General features: G+C 31.8%; 2 protein-coding genes across 4 annotated transcripts in view; both read right to left on the bottom strand.

Annotated features, from left to right (window-relative positions):
* Positions 1 to 525: 525 nt before the first annotated feature.
* The window catches only part of LOC132733706 (PH and SEC7 domain-containing protein-like), a 79,836-nt gene continuing 56,118 nt past the window's right edge, over positions 526 to 24,243 (bottom strand). The window contains exon 12 of one of the 3 annotated variants that reach the window (XM_060720378.1): positions 526 to 1,114. In XM_060720378.1, coding sequence (XP_060576361.1) covers positions 907 to 1,114 — 208 coding nt within the window. In that variant the 3' untranslated portion in view covers positions 526 to 906. The remainder of the gene's footprint in view (positions 1,115 to 24,243) is intronic. The other 2 variants (XM_060720382.1, XR_009626200.1) reach the window with 2 other exon arrangements.
* LOC132733708 (cytochrome P450 3A8-like) lies at positions 7,674 to 22,420 on the bottom strand. The gene is made up of 14 exons (XM_060720384.1): positions 22,218 to 22,420; positions 21,930 to 22,026; positions 21,251 to 21,303; positions 18,649 to 18,745; positions 17,956 to 18,072; positions 17,277 to 17,359; positions 15,367 to 15,518; positions 14,583 to 14,707; positions 13,731 to 13,857; positions 11,222 to 11,379; positions 10,790 to 10,878; positions 9,463 to 9,600; positions 8,928 to 9,090; positions 7,674 to 8,160 (listed from the first exon to the last, which is right to left on the bottom strand). Exons 1-14 carry the CDS (start codon positions 22,283 to 22,285, stop codon positions 8,077 to 8,079), a joined length of 1,551 nt encoding a protein of 516 aa, XP_060576367.1. The 5' UTR covers positions 22,286 to 22,420; the 3' UTR covers positions 7,674 to 8,076.

Here is a 24,243-nt window from a genome sequence, read left to right as displayed (position 1 = left end):
TTACAAGACTTTCACTACTAGCAGCCTCAGATATGAAAATCCCTCATATTAGTAGTGGACTGTTCAAAACTTAAAGTAGAAAAAGTCATGTTTAAACACACATAAATAGTGTACAGATTAAACAGAGAGTTACTATGGCAACTTTCAGTAAGTGTAAATTTCAATGTTTCTGGCAGTATTCAAACAGTAGTTAGAGGCAAGAGAAGCTTGTTAAAATTGTAGCTCAGTTTGATAAAATACTGATGTTTGATTTATAAAAATTAACCCTTAACCTGGTGAAATTCTTAAATGGACTTGTCCAGCATCTATTTGTGGAACTGTCAAGTATCAATAATGTTATAAAGGTAATAAGTTATAGTGAGTCAGCCTACAGTCAAGAACCTGGTCAAACTGCACAAGTGGCCCATCAATGGTGGCCAAAGGCCGATCACTTAATTCTGTTGCAGCAGGGCGAAGGTTACCATACCATATTTGGACATTTTACACTTTAGTACAAGAGTAGATAACGTTTTAATTTGTATCTTAGAACAGCTGTTGTTAAATGGTTAAACTATAAATATTCTTATATCTTAAATATCTAGATACATGTATTTTATATCAAGTACTATTTATATAACATAACATATGAATGATCAGCCAAAATCAATAAATACATGAAAACTTAGTGACCACCCATAAATTAAATTGCTTTCCAATTACGTTATGTACTCTCACTAGATCAACATACAATGCTATATCTTATACTTATTTCAGCTGTTTTTACGCTGATAGAAGGTTTTGCTTATAAGTTCATTACAAAATCTATCCAAATAATACTGTTACACCAATGTTAGATACACCTCCTCTTAACTGTTCTAATACATTAACTCAGTCCTAGTTTCCTACATGTATTAGCTACACAAGGGGTTACAACTTTGTATCTTCTGATTTAGAATTAACAAGTTCACCATATTCATTGTATGTAGTTTGATCACTGTTTAATGATGGCAAGTTGTCTTCTTCCATTTGTTCTCTTGTCTTAATATCAGAATCTGTGTATAAAGCCGGTGATTGGTTTGTATGGAAGACTTGATTAGGCCTGACACCTGATGTACAGCTCTCACATGGGCTCTCTCTGAAGTGATAAAAAAATGAGGAATTTTACAAAAAAAGAAAAAAAAATGCTTTAAGTTACTTACAGACAGGGAAATTTCAAGAACCAATTCATTTAATATAGAAAATATCTCAAACTACCACCAAAATATTTTAATGATATATAATATTTTTGAAATGTTTTTTATCCAGTTATCAATAATGAGAACATATAATTATATAGTTTGTTAAAACACACACATATTTATATTGAAGGTAGGAGAGAGTGAGTTTCCATACATCAGGTTACAGGAATCTCATATATTATCACATGCTAGGTTAACATATAATACACACACATACACACACGTCTGTCCACGTCCATGCACACAGATGATTACTTTAACAATGTCATCATATTAACACTGTGTGAAGGTCAGGATAATTGATAGGGTTGTAAATGGGAAGTCATGCAGTCACAAAATAATATAATTCAGTTTATATCAATAAATATTACACTTTGCACCTATGTTAGTACATACAGTGAAAATCAAAAAACAAAAAATAAACAAGAATATAGACAAATAAGAATAAAATAAACAATAAAATGAACATTTAATTAAGTAAATAAAATAGGATCATTCTGACAAAATAATTTACCATTTATTATTTTCCCTTTTGAAGTAAACCATTCTGTTCTTGCTCCCATTCCTAAAATACTTCCTTTAATTTGTTACTTTTTGTTACATGGAACAGAAATATGGTCAAAAGGTACATGTATTATTGCAGTAACATATAATTTTTTTTCTAGTTAAATTAGTCTTTGTTTTCAAGCTGTTTTAAGCTGTTTTTGATGTAAGATTTTTAAAGTTTGCCTTCATAGTATCAGATAACTTGAAAAATTATGAAACGTAGAGTTATCATTCTTGTGCACTGCACACCTCCTTAATATGATCTATCCACCCATGAAGTTTCAAGTTGATGCCTCAAATACTTTTTGAGATATGCTCCAGACAAAAATGTCAGACGGAAGGACGGACAGACTGATGGATGGAAGGACACAGACTAAGTTATATTTTGAGTTTCAAGTGAATACCTTATATAGTAAATACTTAATGAGTTACTGTCGGGACAAAAAATAAGCATGAAAAATAACAAAGGGCAATAACTGAAAACTGAAAAAGTATGCACGGTAGAGTTATCATATTTGTGCGCTGCACTCCTCAATGAGATCAACCTACCTATGAAGTTTCAAGTTGATATCTGTAACACTTTTTGAGGTAAGCTCTGGACAAAAAGTATAAAAAATAAAAAAGGGCAATAACTCGAAAATTATATGAAAAATAACAAAGGGCAATTACTCAAAAATTATAAATGGTAGTTATCTTTATTGTGCATAGCACACCTCCTAAATAAGATCTATCCACCTATGAAGTTTTATGTTGACATCACAAAGATTTTTGAGTTATGCTCAAGTCGGGAAAAAAATAAGTATAGAAATAACAAAGGGCAATAACTCAATAATTAAGAAGGGTAGAGTAATCATTCTTGTGCACTGCTCACCTACTGAGTGAGATCAATCCACCTATGAAGTTTCATGTTGATATCTCAAAGGCTTTTTGAGTTATGCTCTGGACAAAAATTAATTTTGAAAAAAACAAAAGGCAATTTCTCAAAAATCATGCAGGGTATAGTTATCATTCTTGTGAACTGCACTCTTCCACAATAAGATCTATCCACCCATGAAGTTTCAAGTTGATACCTCAAACACTTTTTGAGATATGCTCCGGACAAAAATGTCGGACGGACGGACGAAGACTATTTCTATATCCCCGCCACCTTTTAGCGGGGGATAAAAAGCTTGTTAACACTCTAGTGGCTGCAGTTTTAATCCAAATTTCCTGGAAATTAGTCAGGAAGGTTGTCTCCGGTCAAAAACTAGGTCACAGGAGCTAAAAATAGAAAAATCTTGTTAACACTAATGGCTGCAGTTTTGATCCAAATATTCTGGAAATTTGTCAGGAAGGTTGTTTTGATGATTTGTAGGTCAAGTTTGAATATGGGTCATCTCCGGTCAAAAACTAGTTCACAGGAGCTAAAAATTGAAAAATCTTGTTAACACTCCAGTGGTTGCAGTTTTGATCCAAATATCCTTGAAATTGGTCAGGAAGGTTGTTTAGATGATTTCTTGGTCAAGTTTGAATATGGGTCATCTCCGGTCAAAAGCTAGGTCACATGAGCTCAAATAGAAAAATCTCGTTAACACTCTACTGGCTGCAGTTTTGATTCAAGTATCCTGGAAATTGGTCAGAAAGGTTGTTTTGATGATTTCTAGGTCAAGTTCAAGTATGGATTGTCTCCGGTCAAAACAAGGTCACAGGAGCTAAAAAAAGAAACTTCTTGTTAACACTTAAGTGCCTGCAGTTTTGATCCAAATATTCTGGAAATTTGTCAGGAAGGTTGCTTTGATGATTTCTAGGTCATGTCTTAATATGGGTCGTCTCCGGTCAAAAATTAGGTCACAGGGGCAAAAAATCGAAAAATCTTGTTAACACTCTTGTGGCTGCAGTTTTGATCCAAATATCCTTGAAATTAGTCAGGAAGGTTGTTTTGATGATTTCTATGTCAAGTTTTTATATGGTCATCTCCGGTCAAAAACTAGGTCACAGGAGCTAAAAATAGAAAAATCTTGTGAACACTAGTGGCTGCAGTTTTGCTCCAAATATCCTGGAGATTGGTCAGGAAGGTTGTTTTGATGATTTCTATGTCAACTTTGAAAATGGGTCACCTGGGTTCAAAAGCTAGGTCACACTGCCCAAATATGGAAAATCCTTGTTAACACACTAGAGGTCACATTTGTTACTCCATTGTCATCAAACTTGGTCAGGATGCTTGTCTAAGACATTGCTCGGATGTGGTTGATGGGTCAGGGGAGCGATCTAGGGCCATATTGGCCCTCTTGTTTTACACACCAAGAAGCTTCAAGTAACTTTAAGTTACTTTTTTCTTGGTCAAGTTTATTTATAGATCACCTGCGGTCAAAACCTAGGTCACACTGCCCAAATATGGAAAAACCTTGTTAATTTTCTTATGGTAACATTTTGATCAATTCTCATCAAGGGGCGTCCGTTGCCGAGTGGTTAAGGTCGTTGACTTCAAACCACTTGCCCCTCACCGCTGTTGGTTCGAATCCCGATAGGGACTTTGGATTCTTTCATCCAGCTAGCTTTCGGAAAGTCGGTGGATCTACTCAGGTGCCTGATCGTGCCTGAAATAATGCACGGAAGGGCCCCTGAGGTCTTCCTCCACCAGTAAAGCTGGAACGTCGCCATATGACCTTAATGTGTCGGTGTGACATAAAACTCAAACAAACAAACAATTCTCATCAAACTTGGTCAGGATGCTTGTCTAGTTAATTGCTTGGAGGAATTCGAATATGGGTGTCTCTGATGAAAAACTAGGTCACAGGAGCTTAGAAATCTTGTAAACTAATTTTCTAGTGGCTACTGTTGTTATCCAAATATCCTGGAAATTGGTCTGCAAGTTTGTTTTGATGATTTCTATGTCAACTTTGAAAATGGGTCACCTGGGTTCAAAAGCTAGGTCACACTGCCCAAATATGGAAAATCCTTGTTAACACACTAGAGGTCACATTTGTTACTCCATTGTCATCAAACTTGGTCAGGATGCTTGTCTAAGACATTGCTCGGATGTGGTTGATGGGTCAGGGGAGCGATCTAGGGCCATATTGGCCCTCTTATTTTACACACCAAGAAGCTTCAAGTAACTTTAAGTCTTCTTCGGGGGAGGTGGTATCAATTCCACGAATATGCTTTAAGAAAATGGAATCGTAATAGGATTGGTCAGGACACCTTCCAGCTTTATGCGAGACAATTCTTCAACATGTATAAGGATTATGACTGGACACAGTGTAAAGCGAACGAACTCGGTCATGGTCACACTGAGGTCAAAGGCAAACAACTAATGCATTGAGTTGCCACGTACATTTTAATCAAAGATAATCCTCGAGTCATCATTAGGATAGATAGATTTATTTCAGTACTATGTAATAACACTGTAACATATCCAATACATGATAAAACAGTATAGCATCGATAAGAAATGAACCAACATCAAATACATCATACCTAAGGTAGCACAATACCACATAATCGATCAAACGGAGCCTGCAACATTTTCAATATTGCCGTTTTGGTCGTTCTTAATGTTTATTTTAAATATATATATAATGCTTCAATTAATGTTCAGTACTGACAGTAACTAGAGCTACAATCAGGTTAATGACTTATCAGTTAAACTTATTGAAATACGTCAATGTTTTATCATTTCAATTATCCTAACTTCTTGTTAACCTACCTTTATACGACTCTACCACCGTCTTAGTACAAGTTTGACATCACAGTTTTAATGAACTTTTCTCTTGTGAGTAGCCTGTAGTCTGCTTATGACAGGTGTTTTAATGGTTAATGGTTGATAACATTTACTTTATGTTTTGTGATCGATTGGAGTTTCTGCATTGCTCCGAAACAATGGCATGTTGCTTTGCTTAATTTAAATTTGTAAACATTAACAATAATACCGTTGTAAAAGCAAGTGGGATATTATAAATGTAGTTAACCATGCAAGTAACCATTAAACTTCTGTGGGCAATATACAACCATTATAAAATAATAAAATTTTGCCCAGCGTTGAATTAAATTCTTTAATGTAAGTTTAATTTCTTAATTGCCATATGAACCAAACACTGGCTGGTCTAAAGCATCAGATCACTTATATTTTGATTGTGTTTTTCTTTAATTACCTTATCAACTAAGAAATTTTAGTCTAATCATCACATTTGTATGAAACAAACACGATTTAATCTTGAATAACCAATTCATATTATAAAAACACTTTAATATAAAATACATGTTGTAGATAATATACCGGACACCCACATGAAAAATGATGACTCATGTATAAATGAGTGTTAGCATCTATATAAAAACATTTAACTTATCAGAATTTTGTTAGAACAAATTTATAAAATTTCATAACTGCTTACTTTGATAGCCAATTACTTAGCTCATTTGAAAAAAGATTCCAACTTCCCCCATCTTGTGCTGAAGCAAGTGAATGCATTGTAAAGAAAAGTAGAGAAGTCTTATTATACATTGAGACAATGAGTCAGACGTTAAAGTCTGTGTCATATATCTATGCTCAAAGCTTACTCCTAAATAACTTCAATGTTAGTCAATGCATAGAGATTACTTGTTGAAACGCAAAGCAATTTTATTTTAGCCAAGATGACACCAATTGAGTTCTAAGAAATTTATTTTTAGAAAACCAGGTGAATTTAAGAATGAGTCAGTTTTGATCCAAAACAATGATTTCTTCGAACTTGGAAAAGGTCTACTCAAAATGTCAACACAAATATCAAGGATTGTGGCATTTTTTAAACTCTTTAGATATTTTGAAGATTTTTTAATTTAAAAATCTATATAAAAGCAATTAACAACTGCGGCAGAGTGAATGATCCTGAAGGACACACTCTTTATAAACTTGATTGAAGTACACCAGACAATGCCACATTCTTAATATCTATTAGTAAGCCTTCCACGTTATGAATAAGAGTTAGTGCCTGCTTTGGCCAAAACACAAGAGGGCCACAAGTTGTCCCAATATCATAAAGGATGAAGTGGTTATAAATTGAGACTTTTCCATAGGTTAAAATTTTAAGATGTGCACAAAAATGCATTATTTGAAATTCCAATATACACATGTATACAAGTGTTCACCATAGAATGTATTACTTAGTGAAGCACAATCAGTATAAGTAAAATGTGATCTTAATTGAAACAGTCTTAGTTTTAAGGCAAAATCCTGCGACAGTTTCTTTTGATGTAAATTAAAAAGGTAATTCATTCGAATTAATTCCATGTCATAATTGTTCGATCCTGCAACCTTTAAGTGGATATGGTGCGAATATCTCCTCAAGTTGCATTTAGAGAATGAAAGTGCCAGAACTTACATTTAACAGTCAAGGTTTATGTTTTTATTAAGCAGAAAATTGCTAGACTTAACAACATTTGATTAGGGAATGGAACGTTTTGTAATCTGCAAGTTTTCTTTTTTATTTCAAAACTAACTTTTCTAAAGTGGATGATTGGTTATGGGACAATTTTGGGACTGGCCATGATAAGAAGAGGACCACAAGGTCACATACATGCCAAAGATCTAAGCTCTCGTTATAACAGTTTTGGAGAAGAAGATTTCATTTTTTATGTTATTTTTAGCTTCTGAGACCTTCTTGTGCATTAGACTAAATGGAAACATTTACATAACTTTTGTGGAAGGAAACCTAACCATCATTCTTGTCAAGTTGAGGGGGTGTTGTCAAAAAACAAATTTATTTTAAACAACCATCAAGCCTTGAATCTCACCAGAGCACAGTGATCGGGAAACTGGTAGCTCGAGACTTATAGAACAACATATAGCTAAACAACATAAATCATTATATAATACAATTATACAACCACACTTTAACAGAAACCTACACAAAGTTAACAGTTCTTGACACATATGCTATAAAAAAGAAAGAAAACAATTATTGGATCTTTAATGCTCTAATTATACTCTTTTTATATGCACAATGCAACAACAAGAAATTAAGTTTTTCATTCTACAAGTTTAAGGATAGCTACATTCCCAAGAATTATCTTCTTTAGAATAACTTTCGAAAAAGTTCATTTAATGAACTGATGAATTTAAAAAATTAAACAAAGTACAATAAAATTTATGTCCAATATATTTCCTATGCCCAACCAAATAAAATGTTATATTATAATATTGACATAACTGATGTGGAGCTCGAAGTTTATATACATTTCTATATAAATAGAACAATGAGATAATAATGAACTGTTTATGTTCTCTGGTTAGAAGATCTCTTCTATAGACTATCTCATTAAAACTGTTATCACATTTCAAACTTGGCCGGTGTTGTTATGATAACCTTGCCTCTATCCTCACCTGGATGGGTGTTTTTGGACTCAGTAAAGTGAAATGTCGCAGATTCAATGGTGGATTCTGTAATAAAATCATGTAATTTTTATCAATAGAGACCTTTGACCTACATATCTGGGTCTTCCATGCAACATATTGTCACAATTTTTTACACATATAAAAAAAAATTGCAAAATAATTACAAAATAAAAGTTATTGGCAAGACAAAAAACAGACAGACAGAAGGACAATTAAATAACTTTAACCCTTCAGGGCATAAGAATATTTGTGATTAATGCAATATTCTAACTTGGAACTTCCATATAAATAAGTGCTAAAATTGACTGTCAGCTAAATGCAAACCCCTGCATATAGCAAGCTTGTCATATGTTAGCATTATTTGTAACTGACATTCCTGATACAAACTATATACTGGTATAGTATTTTGTGGATACAATGTACACTGAACTTTTGAACAAAGAGAATGGATAGTCACAGCTAATATCTTGATTTTTTTCTAGATTTTGTTCACCTAAATGAAAGAAATCAAAATACAGTGAACCATAACAACTATAAACAGATTGATCTTTTTTCTATACTCATGTTGTCTTTTTAGTTTTTATTCCGGCATGACTTGACATACAAATAAACAAATTATAAATTTTTTGCACTTTTTGTAGGGTCTTTCTATTTGAAGACCCTAATTTTTTGTAATAAATTTATTACATTTATGTATAAGAGTCCTTTGTTTCTAGTATCATCCGATCTTTAATTAAAAACAGTGTTAGTTGATCAGCTTATACCTAGAATTAAGTTTTTGCTGTATATATTGTAACATAACAAATCAATACCTGTGTTTTTTCACATTTGACAAATCTAATTTTCCTTAACATATAAACAAGAGCAATCTTGGCCTCAACAAGTGCTAGTCTCATTCCAATACAATTTCTCGGCCCTGTACCAAATGGTAAAAACGTGATCTTTTCTGTAGCCCCTTTCTTTCCCTGAGCAAATCTAAAATACAAAACTATGCATCAAGAAATATCATATAATGAAAAAATAAATACCCATGTTGTTAGCTCTTTATGAAGTCCCACGAATACATTCATTTTTGTTTGACTACTTTTATAGATTTACTGTAGTAAGAATATTGATGCTTTACTGATGGAGAAAAGTTTGGATGTTTGATTGATAAAATTCAATAGCTGCTAAATATCTTAAAATATTTAATCATGGCCACTAAAGGTGACTTTAAGTGGGCATCTGCATCATTCAAAGCATAAGCAACACCAAAGTAGAATGATATCCCAATTCTAAACCATAACAGCAAAAATTGAACAGAATGAAGATAGTAAAGATTTTGTAATGATTGTAAGATACAGATACCTGTCAGGTTTAAAAGCCTCTGGTTCGGGGTAATTTTCCTCACTATGATGAACGTTCCACACAGGTATTTGTATTGATGTACCTTTAGGTATTGTTATTCCTCCAACTGTTATCTCTTCATGAGCCTTCCTTGTTAACCTGTCAATACATGGATAAGCATATGATAGTATGGCCTTTTCTTTATGTCCTTTACAGGTGTAGTATAAAAAGGACTCCTATGAGGTTTTTTGACATCTATCGATCTTCCATTAATGTCAAATCCCTCCATGTCTGCCCGCCAAAATCGCAAAAAAACTTAAAATACGTTGTATAAAAAAAGGATAAAATAATGTTAAAAATGTTTGAAGCAGGTATAGACCAGTAACTTCTGTGCAAAATATCAGATCATTTGCTCACTCCTTTTCTCCAAAATAGTTAGTCTATTTGTGAAAAATGACCAAAAGTTGAAAACATAGCAAATTATTATTGCTTTTCACTCATATTGGGCTAAGTATAGCACAAAAATATGAATTTCAATTTATTTCTGAGTTTAATTCTTAATTATCTTTAGCAGATCTTTCTGTTGTAAGTGCCCTGGTTAACTTATGTAAAAAATTTAACTTTCAGGTTTTCAGGTTTTGGACCACAGTGGAGTTCCTTTAATATTAATCTACATAAATCTGAGCGAAGGCAATGTTATTTTACTTAAATCCTTTATCACCATCTCAAATATAGCCTTAAGAAACAATCATAACTTTATACTATTTTTGTTACTCTGCCTACTGGACATGTGTTAGAATAGTTTAGGTCAACACACTTCCGGAGTAATTCAATTTATTTAACCCTGACAACTACTAGTAGTTGTTATAATGTTTAACTACAATGTACATTTTTTTGTATTCCACTAGCACAGAGATATGTTAGCCTTTTATTCTAATGTCTGCTTAAAATTGACATTAAAATCTATAAACCCTACCGTACTAAATATCTTAAATGTACTACTCCATCTTTTAATCTGGACACTCATATTTTTCAAGGAAAATTTCAAAATATTTACTAACAGAATAGCAATTAATGCAGATTATGATCAGGTAACACATGCATGCTGGCTGACTTTGGTCTGCATTGGTTGAGGGAATTCAACAACGGCTGGCACTAGGTAAGTGTTAAATTATGGAAGTAAGTGAATTTATATACATTTCCAAGTTCTATGATGGGCACGTTCAATACAAATATATAACAGGGTAAAATTTTTCACGTCCAATACATGGGTATAACAGAATAACAGTTCTTCATGCTTCATTAGATTTATTTGTAAATTATTATGAATATATCATACATATGTTACCTTGGAACTGGAGGGTAAAATCTGAGGACCTCGTAAATAAACTGATCCATGAACTTTAAATCACTTATACTGTCATAGTCTGGATCATCCTACAATTTATAACAACACTGTCAAATCATTGTCATAGCAACATGTTAACTGTAGTAAAATCGTATATATAGTTGCTTAGAAAAAAACAAGGGCAGGTCTATGGCTGCCTGCATAAAAAATCACTGTGGAGCTTTTATCTCGTATGTTTTTGTATTTCTTTCCAAAAGCTTGTATGTTTTTGTATTCTTTCCGAAAATCAATCAATCTAAAATGAAATGCATAAATTAAAGCAACTGAAAAATGTGTAAAGGCAATACTCTATATTCATATGCAGCAACATGAAAATACAAGTGCCTTATCTTTATTATTATTATAATATTAGTTTTATTAAAGTTAACCTACCTGCCCAATATATTTCTGTATCTCATCATAAAGTTGTGAATCTAGTTCAGGATGAAATGCCAGGATATAAGCTGAGTAACGTAGTAGACTAGCTGTTGTCTCAAACCCAGCAAGAAAGAATACAAACGCCTGACCTTTTATTTCATCATCAGTCAACCCTATATATCAAAATCAATGTTATAACATTACATACATTTTTCATGAGACCATAAATCATCTGGATTTGATAGAAAGATATGTTATAAAATTGTTTTCTTTGTATAGATAAACATATAGGGGAAAACAACCTCACCCTGTAATGGGGATGTTTGTTCAGGAATCAAAATTATTTTAAGAATCTTGGGAGACGGTCACCCGAGAATAATTTGTGTTAAATGTTCAAATGTTTTTTTTTATAAACATATTGAAAAGTGACATGTCAACGACTTTCATGTTTTATGAAAATGGTGGTCTAAATAGAATAGAGGGGTTGATCATATGAGCATAGAAACAAAGATTGGAATTTTTTAAATTCAGTTTTCTAGCTACGAGGGATGTCCGGAAAGTCCATATACTTCTTGATTTTTTATTCTTTAACAATACATACCTTGTTTAACTTTTGTCAGCAAAAGTATACATATCTAGCGAAGACATTTATCAAAAATTACTGAACTGTGACTTACGTTTGTATTCTAACAGTAGTTACATACAACATATATACATCGTCATGGAGCACTTTGACAACGTCAACGGCGTCAAATGAAAGTCACGTTTACCCACTAATCAATTTCTTCCGATTTCAACAGCCATGGTACATGTCTGGCGTAAACTTAATACATGTTATATTCCTTTGCTATTACTCTATGAATTTCATATACTACATTTATTTAAAAATAAAGAAGTCACTGGTTCCCATACAGTGTGTGAGATGACTATCTTTTTCAAAGATTGTTGTAACGCAATCCTCGATATTTCGGCCATGCTACTTTTAGCATCTGGAGTGTTTCTTATATGATATTGTCATCACCACTTCTTAATCTTGTTTGACATTTAAACACAAGTTGTCTTTAACAATATAAGGTTGATTTTGTTTTTAAAGTAAAGATTAAACTTTCAGTTGGTGCCATATTAGCGTTGCTATGAAGATAAATAACATTACGTTGCTCCGTCCTTGAATTTGACGTCTTTTTTGCAACACAAAATTTATGTTACTTCATTGCATAAAACTGTCATTAACAAGCTGTTTATTTGATTTACGGCATCAATATTTCCACTAAATATCATGGAATTGTATCCTTTGATGTCACAAATTTAAAACGAGATTTTGTGTTAAAATTACACTTTCTAGCAACTTATTATTCGAGTAGCAATCGTCACAAAATCAAAGTGCTCCGTGATTCGTTGATCATGTTGCCATGGTGATTGACGCTTTGCGAATATTTCTTTTATCATGTTTTTGAATTTAGAAATATGTAGCAGATAAATACTTTAGCAAAATATTTAATCTTCATATTGATAAAACTGATTATGATAATTTTATAGCCTTGTCTACGAACTTTCCGGACAGCCCTCGTATTTGGTCCTACTTTAGGGGGTGGTACTACGAATTACTAGTGTGCTTTGTAGAATTATGAGTTACTCATTTTAAGAAGTTATATTGATCAAACAGATTTTTTACAAGAGATTTTCAAACATTTTCCTGAAGACATATAGGATCAAAGACAACATATCTTTAAGAAAACTAGAATTTAATTAATTTTGATAAAATGTTCCACAATGTTTCCTATGGAACAATATTTAAATTTATTTGACAAGCAGTCTTTTTTTCCAGTTTTCACTTCTGGTTGGCATAGAAACCTGAGGTCTGTAGGGCATGTTTGCAAAAGGATCACATAAGAAACCCTTCTTTTAAGTTATGGAAGGAGATGTTGTTTAAAGTGAAGTATGGAAGGATAGACACCACATGGTGAGTGATCACAATACCTAAACTTTGAGAAAGCATACATGTAACTTTTTTTTTGATGATCAAGTGGGACATTTTTCTTCAAAAAGAGGGAGATTTTGGAATTTGCATTAAACAAAGAAGGAAGTTCTGACATCAAAATAGGAAGATTTCTTTGATTTGTGAAAATACCCTTATTTTAAGAAAAATCTTTGAAAATATGGCTGCAGAAAGTGGGAGTCTCCGCCCAAAAAGTGGGATTTTCCACATGTATGAGAAAGGAGGAAAGATGTAAGGAGAATAAGGAAGGTCAAATGGGGCAACTTATAATTATCATTGGGATGAGCATATGTAAAATAAAGTAGGGAGTGTGTGACTGTGAATTCAAGTCCTACTTGGTTTACAATTGTGTTTCTCTATCTGTTACCAACAGCAGATTTTAAAGTGATAAATTTAAGTTGCTCAAAGTTCAAATTCAACTTATAAAATGTACATAACATAAATACATTACAATCCACATCATTAAATACTGATTTTATTGTTGCCTAGCAACAATATCTACTAACACTTGTAATAATAAGGTCATACTTTCTAGATTATGTACATGATGACCACTAGAAGCACCATTGGACATTGTAGTCTCATTTTTGATGTACCCCTCTCTTGTATTATCAAAATCTGCATCCATCAACATTTGTATGAAGTCCACTCTGTCCTTTATAATCAAAATTTGCAAAAAATTTACCACTTAAGAAAAGAGAAGCATGTCTGTTTTACACAAGTGAAATACCCCATGGTTTAGAAAATGAAAATATGAGATATCAATGTTTCTCTAATATGAATCATAATGACTTAAAGCTTTGAGTATTTTATCAAAATGTACCAAACAAAACAAATATTTTTCAGTACCATTCACAATAATTGTTGTTTATGTTATTTATTATACTTGATACTATAGTTTTCTTAGTACCATGTCTAAGGCACAAAAATAGAGCCAGATGAGCCTGGTTAAAATCAGTGTAAACATAATGAAATAAGCAAACACAAAATCTGGGCAAGTTTACATATAGGCTCACAGTAGATTTATTTGGCAACTGGTCTAAAAAGCCTTTATACATAACAATATACCATTTGCTATATACATAACAATATACCATTTGCTATATACATAACAATATACCATTTGCTATATACATAACAATATACAATTTGCTATATACATAACAATATACCATTTGCTATATACATAACAATATACCATTTGCTATATACATAACAATATACCATTTGCTATATACATAACAATATACCATTTGCTATATACATAACAATATACCATTTGCTATATACATAACAATATACCATTTGCTATATACATAACAATATACCATTTGCTATATACATAACAATATACCATTTGCTATATACATAACAATATACCATTTTATTTTTCCTTCTTTCATCAATCAAGGCCTGTCCTATATCATTATAAAAGTTGACACATTCTGTAGGCCATGTGGTGATCCCTATCTTATACAGCCATTTTCCTAGAGGTGGTATCATAGCTTCAAATATAAAATAACAAAATACAAATTATATTTATATATTTATACATGTGCAAGGTATATACACAATGTGATGATTTTTTCAAAATAATATCTCAGTCCAAAACCAGAGCTCCTCATGTTGGAGCATTATAATTTACTCTAAACAGGAGTATAAACAGAACAATGTGCAAATTAATTAAAACAAGAGCAATCAGTGATCATGTGTCACCTCGAGATAAGCTATAGCCAATTGCATGTTGTAGCTACTGTGAATCAGGAGACACATCAATCATTAACAGGCCAAAACATGATTTTTCAGGCAACACAAAAATGTTCCAAATACCCCTATCCAAAATTATTAATAATGCATCATCAGCTGAAATAGTGATATTTCTTGAATAGTGTAACTGTCATTTAAAAGATCAAGCTCATTATAATATTTCTATTTAGAAGAATGTTGTGTACAAGTTTGACTAACTGAAAATATTATGGCCAAAGTTTAATTCAGTATGTAGTCTTTCAGAATTTGGAATGACGGAACATTATGGGAACAACTTAGTTTAGAGTTACAGAGCTATTCACCAATATCAATAACTGAAAATCATTAATGTTCTTTTTTTTAAATTTTTCACTCAGATAATCAATGAAAATGCATAATTGCAATCAAGGAAATATACCTGATAGAAATATAGGAATCCTTTTCCACTGGGTGAGCTTAAAGATTTTCTCCAGGTTTCTAACAAATGGATCATCATGTTGTTTCTGGGAATCTATTTCTATACCAAAGGCTGTAGATGCAATAGCATCCATTGTAAAACATACAAACCAACTGTAAAAAATAGAGCATTCATACATTATCACTCATTTATCACTATATAATAACATTCAATGTGACGTAAATGTTTTTAACGCTATGAGCACTGAAGTAAAAAAAGAAACAAGAGCTCCGCTGAGGTGAAGCAATATAAGTAAGTAAATCTTTTATTATAATGACATGTGTACATGTTATAAAAATAACATAAATAACACATTAATATAAAGCCAAACACAATGTGTCTTTCGATCACTTTTAAATTAGAAGTGTTTCAATAGTTCACATAGTTCAACAAAATTTTTAACACATATTTAAAGGAAAGAAATATTGCTTATAACACATATTTATAACTTAGAAGAAATGTCATACAATGTCATTGGTTGTGCACAAACTTTCAAATATATAATATAATGTACTTTGTATTACTGTAAATAGAGTTTCGCCTTTTAAAGTACACCTTTACAAAGTATTTCCTACTTTTCTTGGGGAAATTGTTCATTAAATTGTTCATTAACTTTATAAATTCATTTTTGATTTATTAAGCTCAAGGTTTAAATCACGAAAACAGTCATTTTATATATGGCCATAGAAAGGACACACTAAAAGGAAATGTTTTTCGTCCTCAATTTCTTATAAATCACAGAAGGTACAAAGTCCCTGTTTCAGGTTTGCACGCAATTTTAAAGCAGACAGGTATGATTCCACATCTGAAGTAGAGATCTCTTGTTTTTTTTTGATAAGTTTATTTTAACATATTGGCGAGGGGTGAATTTATCTTTAAAAGAGATATACAGTCGTATTTTGAGACATTTTTGATACTGTTTAACCATGAGTTGAAATAAAGTTCTCTGAATTTTGAATGAGCAGTTTCTATATTGATCATTATTTTCTGCTTGAAATTGTCTAGTTATCCTAGTTTATGTATTATAGTTTTTATTTCTAAATACCAGTTGTTAATGCACCTATCATAATCCAAGTTAAAGGTATGCTTCAATAATCTACAAATTATTGTCAATGGCTCAGATTATGACATTCCCATTAAATGTAAAAGAAAATAAGTATACAGTCTAAATTTTTTCTAGGTAGCAAGTTAACATATTAGTAATAGAAGATAATTGAACATTATGATAAAACATACTAACATGCTAAATATAAACTCAATCATTGAAATCCTTCAAAAGTTTTTCTGCAGAAATCAATAATTTCACATAACAAGAGCACCGCATAGTGGGGACCACACTCAACTTTTTCTTATTTCTAATGTCAAATACATCAGACGGAGAATATTGTCAAGGTCATATACAGGTTTTAGTAAGTTATAGCCAATCATAGCCAAAAACTGTGAAATTACATTAATTTGACCTTAAAGGTCAAGGTTATTTATAAGTCAAGGTCAAATTGAGTGACTTTAAGTCTGATCTTCATTGACACATTGTCCTTAGGGTAATTCTGCTCAAATATGAAGACAATCCATTTAATAAATAACAAAGTTATAGCCAATTATAGCAAAATAGGTTGTTGTGGCCAAGTATAAAGTCAATTCATTCAGAAATAAAAAAATAATGGTGATTGTTAAAGTTTCAGGTCATCAACAGCAATGGAAATGACAACATGACTGTAGCAATACAGACATCATTATTATTTCTCTTCATAAAACTATCAAATTAATCAATTTTAACAAGTTGCAACAATCTTGAACCAATACAATACCCTATCTGCATTTCATACCTACTGCCTCACCGTCTTAATTCTAGTAGGTAAGTAAAGTCTTACCTTCTAACAGTCACATCTTTTCCAATCTCTTTTTCTAATTTATTGATGCAAGTTTCAGCACATTTGTTGATAATGGGCACAAGCTGAGGAGAAAAAAATACTAAAACCAGTAAATAAATGTATGTAAGAGGATTTATGAAATCAGGCAATCTGTTCATTTATCTGTCTATCATCTGTTTCCTTTACAAACATAATTTTGTATACATTTCTAATTTTGAAGCACTCCAATATTTCAGTAAGACTTTTTGGCATGAAGAGTAACTGCAGAGATACCTGACATCTGAATTCTGTTATGCTGATAAGATTTTAGTTTAAATCACAGTTACAGTGTTAAAAACATTCAAGATCTTTTCATCATTTAAGTTTGAGTAACTGGGGTCATTCTTACCAGAGTGGTCATGCACACTGACAGGGAAACTCTTGCTCATCAAATAGTTTAAATACAGAGACATAGAACATAATAAAATGATGCTATGTCCCTAAGCTTACAGAGGGTGAGTGACTAAGTGTCTCTATATGCATTCTTGTAAGTGAAATAATTATGCCTTGAGGATTGGAAGAATTGGAAATCATGGAGGTACAAGTAAATGAATAATTTATAAGTTAACTAAACCATTCAGTTATAGGCTTGTACACTGTAAATTACTTCATTTATCAAGAAAAAATTTAACACTGATACATTTTTTAGCTTTCCTGCACTGAAGGTGGGTGTAATGATGTTTCTAGTTTTCTTCCATGTTTGTCCTTTCATGAAGAATAGTCCATCTAACATCAACTTCGGGAGGTTACCATTGTGCTGAAAAATAATGCTTATATTTTAGTGCACTTAAAAAAATAAATATTTTGACCCGGGCTTTTATTTGAACAAACTTGGTAGACACTCACTAGAAGATGTTACATGCCAAATATCTAAGCTCTAGCTCTTTGGGTTTTTCAGAAGAAGATATTTTCTAGCTCTTTGGGTTTTTCAGAAGAAGAAATTTTAAGTTTTTTCTATTGGTTGCCATGGCAACCAGAGTTCTGCATGGAATTAAATTCTTTGAACAATTTTCAAAGGTGACCACCAAAGGAACATTCCTGTGACGTTTGGATTAAATTGGCTTAGTGGTTTATGAGGAGATGTCATTTAAAGTAAAAGTTTACGGACGCCGGACGGCCAGACGAAAAGCGATCACAAAAGCTCACCCTGTCACTTTGTGACAGGTGAGCTAAAACCAGTGATTTAACATCTTCAAATAAAGACTAAATACAGAATATATGGTGAAGTATGTAACTGTTATGTTACATACTGGTCTGGTTATACAGGTATGACTGTAAATGTTATGCTACCAACTGGACTATATACACAGGTATAGCTATAATATTAACTTACTGGTCTATCTGTAAAGTTTTGGAAGTCTTTGATTAGTACTGCCTTGATTATATCAGGATCTGTTACAGCTATAACTGGATTATACCCATTGAAATATCTGCCATGATAAAATATAATTAAAATTATTTAAAATACACTTTGCATAATTATAAAAGCTTTTAATCAATTTCTATAATATAATAATGTTATCATTAATTATAAATTTATATTAAAAGATTGGGAGGGGGAACAACACATCAAAACACCATTTAATTTCTTATTCTTGAAAAATTAATAATTGATAGATCAAAAAGATGCTAAAATATGTAACACTATGTTAAAACAGACTTCCAGTAAATACATACATTCATGAAGAAGTGCAATAGTTCTAAATAGCATTAAAATTGTGGTCATATTACACACTTGTGCCATTGTTATTTTTTCATAAAACTATTGTAAACATGTATATAGTTGTCTACAAAGTAACAATTACTCATTATAAAACCACAGAATATGACATTGTTTCAGAAATTCTGCTGAATTTCACATCATTTGATTAATGTATTATTAACTCAATATCTCATTGCGTAGTACAATTAGTTTGACTAGTGAAAAGGCTACACAAAATGCATAAACATAAACAAGAGCTGTCGGAAGGACAGCATGCTCGACTATTCTAAGTGCTTGATAGTAAAAGAGCCTTGATACTGTTAAATTTTTCAAGTTCACAAAAGGGCTATTTTTTTTTATAAATTCATGTTATAGGCCTTAGAGAGAGTCTAATTATACAGTATTGGCTTGACTATTTGGAAGGTAATGTCACAAGGGTGTTTTATTGAGTATAATAATACTAATTACCTATGAATACATAAATTTGACAGAAAAGGTACAATAGCTTGTTATTAAGATGTTTTATCAAGTAAATCACTGCTTTATTATTATGAATGCATAAAATTGTCCCAAAAAAAGGCACAAACCCTTCAGTAGTTATTGAGATAACAGCTTACAAGCAAAACTTTACCATGAATTTCTAAGTTGAAAAAGGGGAGAAAAATCAGCCTAAATGAAAGATAGAATTATGGATCTTTGTCAGTGACCTACAATTATGACCCTAAATGCATATGTGAAGTTTTAAATAAATATCTTTAATATTTATTGAGATATGTAAAACTTGCATGTAAACATTAACCAAGACACTAAGTAGAAAAGGGGATATGAATCAGCCTTAATGCAAGACAGAGTTATGGAACTTGGTCAGTGACATACAATTATGACCCTCCAATTTATAATGACCCTAAGTGCATGTGTAAAGTTTCAAGTAAATATCTTTGAAGACCTTTAACCAAAATTTCTAAGTTTCAAAGGGGCAAATAATTCTGCAAATATTGCAGGCAGAGTTATGCAATTTTGCAAACTGATGTACATTGCTACTATAAAAAAGGTATTTTAAATTTCAATTGAATATCTCAAGCAATAATTGAGATATTTGACTTTACAAAAAAACTTTAACCAAAATTTCTAAGTTCCAAAGGGGCATAATTCTGTCAATATTGTAGGCAGAGTTATCCAACTTGTCAATCCGATGTACCTTGTTACTATAAATAAGTATTGTAAGTTTCAATTGAATATCTCAAGCAATAATTGAGATATTTGACTTTACAAAAAACTTTAACCAAAATTTCTAAGTTAAAAAGGGGCATAATTCTGTCAATATTGTAGGCAGAGTTATCCAACTTGTCAATCTGATGTACCTTGTTACTATAAATAAGTATTGTAAGTTTCAATTGAATATCTCAAGCAATAATTGAGATATTTGACTTTACAAAAAACTTTAACCAAAATTTCTAAGTTAAAAAGGGGCATAATTCTGTCAATATTGTAGGCAGAGTTATCCAACTTGTCAATCTGATGTACATTGTTACTATAAATAAGTATTGTAAGTTTCAATTGAATATCTCAAGCAATAATTGAGATATTTGACTTTACAAAAAACTTTAACCAAAATTTCTAAGTTAAAAAGGGGCATAATTCTGTCAATATTGTAGGCAGAGTTATCCAACTTGTCAATCTGATGTACTTTGTTACTATAAATAAGTATTGTAAGTTTGAATTGAATATCTCAAGTAATAATTGAGATATTTGAATTTACAAAAAACTTTAACCAACGCAGACGCCGACGCGGACGCTGACGCCGACGCCGACGCCGGGGCGACTACAATAGCTCTCATATTCTTCGAATAGTCGAGCTAATAAAACTATCAAAAACAGTTTTCGCCATATTCATGTTTGAAAGTTGAATTCTGCTTAAGCTGGTTATGGACGGTAACTTGCGCTTATCACTTCTGTCAATGAACAGAACTGGTTCATTCGGGCCAAGCATGCAAAATATTAAAATTTGACACTAAATTGGTCATTGTTTTGAGATTCAAGTTTTAACATCAATTGACAGTAAAAAAATCATGCAATCTTTATATATACTGGTTAACCTCCATCTTTGTTTATGTTGTCCTGACCTAGGTGCCTGATTTTAGAACATATTCTGGTACATAAAAAGTGAAATCTCCTTAATTCATATTCACAACTAAACAAGTGCATGAATACTGCAGGGTAATTAAAAACTTACCCGAATACTTTGCCATATTTCTTTGACCATTCTTCATCTGTGACATGAATTCCCTTGTAACATAGGAAAAATACAGAATATCAAACAAAATCTGTCAGACACAATGCACATGATCAACCATTCTCAGTGTTTATTAGTAAAACAAAATCAATGCAGGACTTTTTAAGATATTAACTTACAATAATTATCCTGAAAACATTTTTTTTTTCAAAAATAAATTAAAAATCATATTTTTGTGCCCGTTTGAGTGAAAAGTGTTGCAATGTTAGAAAAATTATTCTGGAAAAACAGAGTCAGCGAATGATATTAAATTTTGCAGACAAATTATTAAGTCTAGACATATATCAAAAGAAACATATATCTGGAAATATTAAAAAAAACAAACAAACCTAAGTGGTCAGTCCCTTTAAAGACGTTTTTGGGAGTTCAACATGCTAAGTTTAAAGAAATTCTATTGAACAGTTTTAATTTTGCCTATATGTCCATATGAAAACTCTTGAAAACGTCTTTAATATTGTAACATTATCAGTAAATATGTTACCAGTATATGACGGGATCAATTGAATGAAATCTGAGCATGCAAACTCTTTATTACGATATTTAAATACCTTGTACAAGTCATGCATAAACAAGTGATAGTTCAAATCCAGTACATAAATACACTAGAATAAAATGATACCCTGTAAACTTGTTCATGAAGATTTCCGATGATAGGCCATGGTGTCGGACCTGGTATACCATATCTCTTCAATATTGTATAGTGTCGGTACAGAAAACTGAAAAATAAATACAATGATATACAGTCATGTATATATCTAAAGTTATAGGCTGTTACAAGATCTAGGCTGTCTTAACTTGATTAACTCAATTTACATGTATATTTTTTCAATCTATACAATTTTCACTGTAAATGTTTCATTTATAAAAATAATTATCATAAATAAGATAAACAAAGATAAATACTTACATTGCCAACAGTGTAATAAGAAGAGCAAACAATTGCCATGACAAACTATAAACATCAAACAAATCCATCCTCTTTAAACTATAAAATAAAACTTGTTGATGTTAATGGTTCATGTAAACTTGTGCTTGTGAATCATTCATGGATTTAAAATCCAATTTTGGTTTGACCTAAAAATAAGCTGTGCCCATTTATACACTTGTAACATAATATTTAAAGCTTATCTATTCAACATGATTTTTTTCTTAAACTTTATGTGTTGTACTAGAATGAGTGTTATATTTGCATGTTATATTTGCGTCCTACTTTTTAGTGAAATATTTAAGGTGATATGACCTAATTTTCAACAAAACAATGTCAACTTGATAGGTTTATTGTACTTCAATATTTATGAAAATTTAGCATGTGTTACCTACTTATTATTTATTTAAGATGACAGGGTAAATGGGAAATTCTTCCAGCTTTTATCAGCGCTGCATCAGTAATCAGCCATTGATGAGGAAAAAGGCAGGGCAATATCTTAAAAGCCTGAATACAAACTAATTTGAGTAATCAAAAGTAATCTTTCAATTAAAGAAGAACTTGTCTGAAACATGTTTTATCTTAATTATTCTTTGATACTCAATCAGAGCCCCTGGGCAAGAACAATTTTGAATCTCCAAAGAGTTGATTGGAGACCATCTATTAGAAGGTTATTTATTACATAAATCAAAGGTCTGTAAGATAAATATAATTGATATGACTTGAAAAGACTAAAGGACAAACAATTTTCAGTACGACTGTTTATCAGTGTCAATATCTTGCATAATGAATGCAAAAAAAAGAAAAGAACAAGAGGGCCATGATGGCCCTGAGTCGCTTATCAGAAACAACTGCTTTTCAATGTTGGAAATTACCCATTGTCAATATTTTCTTATATTAGATTTGAGCATAGAATATGTTTAAACAATAATTTGAAGAAACGCCATGACCTGGGGCATTTAAGCTTTAGCTTAAACAGGGCCAATAAAATTAATATGAGCAAACTTGATAAAAGACTACCTAATAATGCTATAAAGTTTGGTGATCATTTATCAATTATTTCACTAGGAAATGATGTTCAAAAGTTTTTATTTATTTTTGGCTATAGTGGCCCCTTAAAAAGGCTAATCAAATTAAGATGAGCAAACTTGATAGAAGAGTACCTAAGAATGCTACAGAAAAAGTTTGGTGATCATCCATCAATTAGCTCTGTAGAAATAGATGTTTAAAGGTATTTCTATTTTTAGCTTTAGTGACCCCTAAAAGGGGCCAATCAAATTACGGTAATATGAGAAAACTTGATAAAATACTTCCCAAGAATGCTACAGACAAAGTTTGGTGATCATCCATTAAATTAGTTCTGTAGAAAAAGTGGTTGAAAGGTTTTTCTATTTTTAGCCATAGAGACCCCTAAAAGGGGCCAATCAAATTAATATGAGCAAACTTGATATAAGACTACCCAAGAATGCTACAGACAAAGTTTTGTGATCATCCATCCATTAGTTCTGTAGAAGAAGAGGTTTAAAGGTTTTTCTATTTTTAGCCAAAGAGACCCCTAAAAGGGGCTAACCAAATTAATATGAAGAAACTTGATGAAAGACTACCCAAGAATGCTTTAGACAAAGTTTGGTGATCATTCATCCATTAGTTCTGTAGAAGAAGATGTTTAAAGGTTTTTCTATTTTTAGCTCTGTTGATCCCTTAAAGGGGCCAATTGAAATGACATGAGCAAATTCAAGTGTGACTGTCACAAGGATGCTACAGACCAAATTTGAAGTAAATCTGCCCAGCAGTTCCAGAGAAGAAGACGATTGTTGACACATGACGACAGACGCCGGAGCATCCCCCCTTGATACTAATAGCTCACCCTGAACCTTTGGTTCTGGTGAGCTAATAAAGATTAATAATACATGAAAAATATTTAAAGTGCACGATTAATACCCCATCTGTTTACAGAAGGACAGAAACATCTCTGCATAGAAACAGCCAAAACATTGCTTAAAATGTC

The sequence above is a fragment of the Ruditapes philippinarum genome, unplaced genomic scaffold (genome assembly GCF_026571515.1).
Source record: "Ruditapes philippinarum isolate M1 unplaced genomic scaffold, ASM2657151v2 ctg802_1_1_1_1, whole genome shotgun sequence".
NCBI lineage: Eukaryota > Metazoa > Mollusca > Bivalvia > Venerida > Veneridae > Ruditapes > Ruditapes philippinarum.
This window is presented reverse-complemented; position numbering and strand designations above follow the sequence as displayed.